The sequence below is a fragment of the Coffea arabica genome, chromosome 4e (assembly GCF_036785885.1).
Source record: "Coffea arabica cultivar ET-39 chromosome 4e, Coffea Arabica ET-39 HiFi, whole genome shotgun sequence".
Lineage (NCBI taxonomy): Eukaryota > Viridiplantae > Streptophyta > Magnoliopsida > Gentianales > Rubiaceae > Coffea > Coffea arabica.
The window spans coordinates 9439667-9446000 of record NC_092317.1 but is presented as its reverse complement, the minus strand read 5'-3'; the positions used below and the strand labels follow the sequence as shown (position 1 = coordinate 9446000).

The 6334-nt window shown below is 35.2% G+C and overlaps 1 protein-coding gene across 1 annotated transcript; it reads right to left on the bottom strand.

Moving 5' to 3' along the window:
- Positions 1-3363: 3363 nt before the first annotated feature.
- Positions 3364-3720, bottom strand: LOC113742662 (non-specific lipid-transfer protein 2-like). Its single transcript, XM_027270553.2, has one exon. It carries the CDS (start codon positions 3718-3720, stop codon positions 3364-3366), a length of 357 nt encoding a protein of 118 aa, XP_027126354.2.
- Between the last annotated feature and the right edge of the window lie 2614 nt (positions 3721-6334).

Sequence of the window (6334 nt, the reverse complement as noted above, 5' to 3'; positions counted from 1 at the left end):
AGTGCTTTATTCTTCACGGACCTTTGGAGATAAAGGATTCGCTAGGAGTTTTGACTTCTTCGTCTCAACCTATATATAGCAAAAAGGGGCAACCAAATGGCCTATAAAACAAGGGATAATTTCAGAAACCTCCTCTGAGCACTCTCAAACTTTGAAAAATCTCACTTAACTTCGCTGCTCTAAACTTTTTGCACCATTTGAAACTCATTTCAAAATATAATATTTAAAACTCATTTTAGAAGAGAGAATACAATTCAATTCAAAAATTTGTCCTTTTCTTGTGATTTCTTAATTGCTAACTTTTATATATTGATCGATTGTTCTTTAACGAAAATTTAAGAGTTGATAACAAGATCAAAAAACTCTTTAACAGTTTTTATGTCATTGGTTTGGATAAGAAAGGTTAAATTACTTAAAATTATGAATGATTTATAATACTCTAAAAAATAACTTGCAATAATTCACAACCATGAGAATACCTTTTTGCACCAACTTAAAAACAATAAAAATAAGTTTATATATAAATTTAATATGTCGTACATTTTTAGCTATCAAGCCATCGATTTGGACAAAAAAATAAAAATTCAAAAATATCTAAATGATTTATAAATTAACTCAAAACACTTTAAAATAAAGAAAATATTATCTTTGTAACTTGCAAAACTTCAAATAAACTTTTGAATATATAATATTGGAATTTAAATACACTATATGTTGTCCCTCCAGAATAAACCGTTATACTTTTTTTTGTTTTTCATTTGTTATTAATTGGTACAAAAAGTAAGACAATAAAAGGACAAATTTGGAATGGGAATATATTTATTCTCCCAAAATGAATCTTTTAATATTATATTTTAAAATGGATTATTAAATGACAAAAAAACTTAAAGTAAGAGAGGCAAGTAAGATTTTTTAAAGTTTGAGAGTGCCGAGCGTAAATGTCAGAAACCTCGGGGAAGGTTTCTGAAATTAGCCCATACAATAATGATAAACCGTGCAGATGAGCATAGAAACCTGAAAACGTTGAAGAAGATGGAAATGCCTAGTTGACCCTTGCACGGGGATATCTCGCAGGAAAACCAAACAAGAATGGCTTTCACATTCAATATTCTAGCCTTTTATTCTCCTAAGTCAAATCAATATCTTCTACAAAATAAGGCGATTAGTTTTCCTTTCCATTTAACTTGCAAAATCTCATTTAAAATACTGATTTTCTGTCACCAATTCTCTGTTTTTTTTTTGTAATGAAAGGGTAATTATGTATAAACTAAGATCCATTAACCAAAACAAAACAAAATCTTCCATTTACTGTTTCTTCTCTGGGAACTGAGAATTTCATATCCCTTTTTTTAAAAAAAAAAAAAAAAAAGAATTTCATATCCTCAACTTGATCCTTGAGATCTGATTTTGTGACATGATTGAAGAAAACCTCATACTCTTTTGTTTTCATCTTTGCAATCTTTTCAAGTAAACGACTCTGTATTTATTGAAACTCCGATCCACCGTGAAGGGGTGAACCTCAACTTCATCGTTTATGAGGTTTTTTTCAACATCTTGACGTTTTGGAATATGTAATGTCATATGACATGAAAATGTTATTAGTCCTGCCCAGCTTCATATTTATTTGTTTAATTTGACACTTAAAAAGAATATATATTTTTATTTCGTGCCCACAGAAATCTTTAAAAAGTAGTTGAACAAATCAGAATATTTAAGCCTTGTTTGGATTGCCGGTTTCTGTCGAAAAATTATGTCGTTTTCCGTGATCACATTTTCCTATTACCTTTTTCCCTCACATATATCAAATCGCTACAGTAATTTTTCCATGAAAAATCACGAAAAATGCAATCCAAACACAACCTTATTATTTTTCTCACTTTTCATCCGTCGACTTAGGTCCGCACAATGAATATGTACATTAAATGTAACCATCCCACGAAGCAGTACAATGTGCCACCATGCCATACGTTCCCAGGGATAGACTGTTTTTGTTCTTTTTTTTTTTTTAAGGTGAACAAATTGGTCCATATAGTAAAAGCAACGTCTTCACTCGTCAGTCTTGTCTCCTCTTTCCTAACTCCTACCACATCACATGAAGGAATATACACAATTTTTAAAAATTTAATATTTAAAATATATTTTAACGAGTATGCATTTTCTATCCATTAAACAGTGTTTTATATGAAACGTAAATTAAAAACAGTGTTTTATATGAAACGTAAATTAAAATACATTTGAATGCCCAATCCACATGGATAGCTTGTATTCTGCACTTATTCGACCCAAAGAAAATCTTGAACTTGTGCAAATTATGGAGTGAAAATTGTTAGCTTTTACTTCAGCAATTAAAAGAAAAAGAAAATTTTAAGTTCTGAGATAATAATGTTGGGCAGCTAGAACATGAGAGAAAATTTTTTTCTATAAACATTTTTTTTTGGTTTCGTATCTTGACATGGAGTATATGTTTTTCTCTTAAAAAGCTGAAAATGTCTTGTTTTTATTCTTCAATGCACAAAAATCCCATTGATAGTAAAATGAAAATAAATATACAATTCAAGAATGTGTCAACATCCCACTATTTTGGACGGTTGGCATTCCCACAACCCCGCAGCAATTATTCAATGAGGAATTAATTCCACGAAACCCAACCGTTCAAAAAGGTTCTTGGAATAAATTCAGATCACGAGTAGATTCAGATGAAGAGAATAATTCCCAGGTAGAATTAATATAGGAAAACATATTCATTAAGATTTTATTAAATACTCCACATAAAACCATTTTGCCACCACTACAAGTCCGATAGACACTGGAACATCAGCCTAAAAGTACTCGGATTAAGGTCCGATAGAAGACCTTAATGCCGGATTACAAAAACAACAACTGAAAGAGGAAAACGAGGACACTAAGCAACCTTGAAAGCTAGAAATATAGATCTTGAAATTCTCCAAAACCTTCATACTCAAGATCAGACCTCCAACCCTTCAAACTCAAACAACCCTGCAATATAAACAACAGCATTGTCATTTTCCATGTAATATATCAAATATCTTTTTCTTTTCTTTTTTAAACTTTAAAAAAAATGCTTCCTTATAATAAGTTCTCCAAATATACTACCTACAAGGTGAAAGTTTTTAGAAATTGTAAAGCAGAACTCTAGAAAATCTATCAGCCCCTTTTTTCCTTCAATTTTTCTGGGACATTTGTTTTGGTTACAGGACCAGAGTTTTTTTTTTCTTTTTTCAGTTTCATTCTACCAGCTGCTCCCTCAGATTCCCATTTTCTTGGGTTTCTGGGGATCATGGCTGTTTTAACACTGTTCAGGTCAGATCAAGAAAAAAGGAAGAGAGAGAGAGAGAGAGAGATTTACTTAGAGCAGTCAATGGTGGGAGAGATCTCGTAAGGTAGGTTAACACCACATTGTTGAGGGAGGCTTCGAGCTTTGCCCAAGGTAGTGCTACTGCCTCCGGCATTGGAAGCAATAGATTTCAAGCAAGTGCAAACACTCTGACGATCAGGTGTAGTGTTAGCTTCACCGTAAAGGGTTTTAATCCCATTGCAACAATCAGCTCCCAAGGGACCAGTACCCATTACATAGTTCACACACGGATACAGGGTATTGTAAACCGTGGTGCATGGAATTGCCGCATCGCCTTGCGGGGCAAGCAACGCCAATCCCATCAACCCCACGCAAAGAACCTTCACCATTGCTGAGCTTGCCATTGCAACAAAAGTTTTTAGCAGGAGGCTAGAAAGAAAGAAATTTACTTCGATAGATTTCTTTTAACTCGATTAGAACTTGGGAGTTACGTGCTTTGGATAGGGATCATGGAGGGTTTTTATAGAGGGAAAAAGAGGAGGAAAAGGTGATTCTCAATTCAATGGCGAGTAGTTGGTGGTTGAGTTGAATTGAATATGGCCATTCTGGCTCATTTCTGTTGATCCATCTGTTTCTTTTGCCAAAAGCTTTTATGTATCTGAATTAACGCAAGTAGCCGTACGTTGTGATGTGATGGGGCACAGACGTCGTAAAGAGTCGAGTGTAGCTGGATGAATTTTCTCAGTGAGGCCTTCTGGGAAGAAATTGAATCAATTGTCAATTCCACCGTCATCTTGAATGCAAACCAGCCTATGGTTAGAATTGGTTCTACTCTTCATCTCTAGCTGCTTGACACTTTTCATCCAAACCAGTGTGATTCTATTGCTCGAATCCTGTGCAAATACTTTGTAAGTGAAGAAGCGCTGAGCTTCCCCGGACCGAGCTGACCTGATGAACTCGGCGTGCCGACGAGGAGAGCGTGTCCCAAGCCTGCAAAACGAACAAGAGGGTGATCTGACAAGGGAGCCCCGAGGTCGTCCCCGAGGACATTCCGACGATCAAGTTAGTTTTCCGGTGAGTGGGATTCACGAGAAGTAACACAGTCGGAAGTAATTGGCGTATAGTGAGCGTACCTTGTGCAGTTGGTGTGTGTTACCATTTATACCTGCTTGGGAGTCCGACCTCCGTACGTTTCGGGACCTGCCCAGAATAGTCACGATACCGCACTGAGGGGATTCTCCCCGCCCTCTACGGGATCGTTCCCTGGAGCTCCTCGGAGCCCTAGCAGCGGAGGCCCGCAGGACGGTTCCCATGAGCTCGGGGTCTAAGCCCAGCTCAGGCTTCCCTAGACTGCTACGTGTATAGGCTCAGGACGGGGCCTCTGCAGTAAGTAATAGATTATTTTATAAGCTATTTATGGTTCAAGAAACATATTAGTACGTTCCCTTGTAATAATTTGAAATCCAAATCATCTAAACTTTTCAGGAAAGACAAAAAAGAAGTGAATCTCTATGTTGGATTACATGGAGGAGGAGGTAGTATCAGATGATTATTGTATTTCACGTGACAATCCCACCTACTACACTATGCACGTTACAATCCCACCTAGATTGTCGGGGCATCCATCTAGAGTGCAATGTGCTTTGCCTTAAATTGATTTCTCCTATTCAAAAGGTGGATTGGAAGAGTTCGAATAATTTAATTCTCTCCCAATCTTTCGGTTTCACTCCTAGCAATTTGTTTTCTAAAGAATGGATAATCATTATACTGAAGTATTCAAATCCAGCTCAGTATTTTAATTTAATGGATTCAAATTTTAACATATTCAATCGTTTAATAACAAAAAATTGAACATCTGAATTAATTAAATAATACTAAATTTTCTAGACAAAACTTGTTTTCAAAATTAAATGATAAGGTATTCACTTATTACTGAATGTGATATGCATTCAAATGTGTTAGATTTAATACTTAACAATTCAGTAAATTAATGGATTCAGATTTCAAATTTCAAATTTCAATTTTATGAAACGCACCTTAGTTGGACTAACAAGATCGTTCCTAAGAAAGTTTATAGTAATACAGCTACTAAAAAGGATGTAACATTTCATTTTCAAATTTTTATGGGGCATTATTAAAGCACCGAATATTCTGAATCTTGGAGTTGGATAGTCGGTGTGAGCTGCCCAATGATCTATACTCCTCTTTGAATGTCCATCTATTTCTCTGATAATGGCTATCTAATCCAATCCAACTTCAACCTGTTTTCAATAAAGAATGTTGCTATTTTCCAAGCGAAATGTTGGCTGGCGAAACCTTCTGTTACAGTGCGCTTTTTTACATCCCAAAGGCCCAACAACTATTAGTTCCACAGCATGTACGGGGACAGTTGTGTAAACATTAATGTGTTTAACATTATGTCGCATTGTGCATTCAATGTTCTTCGTACCGTTTGAAGACATGGGTACCCAGGAGATTTCATCCTTCCAGCTAGGGCTGCAAACGAATCGAGCCGCTCGCGAGTCAAGCTCGAGTCGAGCTCGAACTCAAATTCGAGCTCAGAATATTAAGCTCGTTAGCTCGCGAGTCGGCTCGCGAGATTGAGTATATATATATATTATTTTTATTTTTATTTTTATTTAATAATAAAAATACGTATATTATATATATTTTTTTATTTTTTATTTTCATAGTAAAATTACGTATATATCCTTAATATTTTATTATTTATTAAGAAAAAAAATATTATTTTATTTATTTTTTAAAAAATAAAATAATTATTTTTTATTTTTTTCGAGTTCCAGCTCGACTTGATTCGAGTCGAACTCGAGCTTGAAAATTGCCGGCTCGTCGAGTTCGAGCTCGGTAAAATTCAGTCGAGACTCGGCTCGATTAACTCAAAACTCGACTCGGCTCGACTCGTTTGCAGCCCTACTTCCAGCCAAATCATAAATGAAGTTTTTCAAGAAATGAAAGAAAGTTATCCAAGAGATGAAGAATTTCTTTTTTTTTAGCATT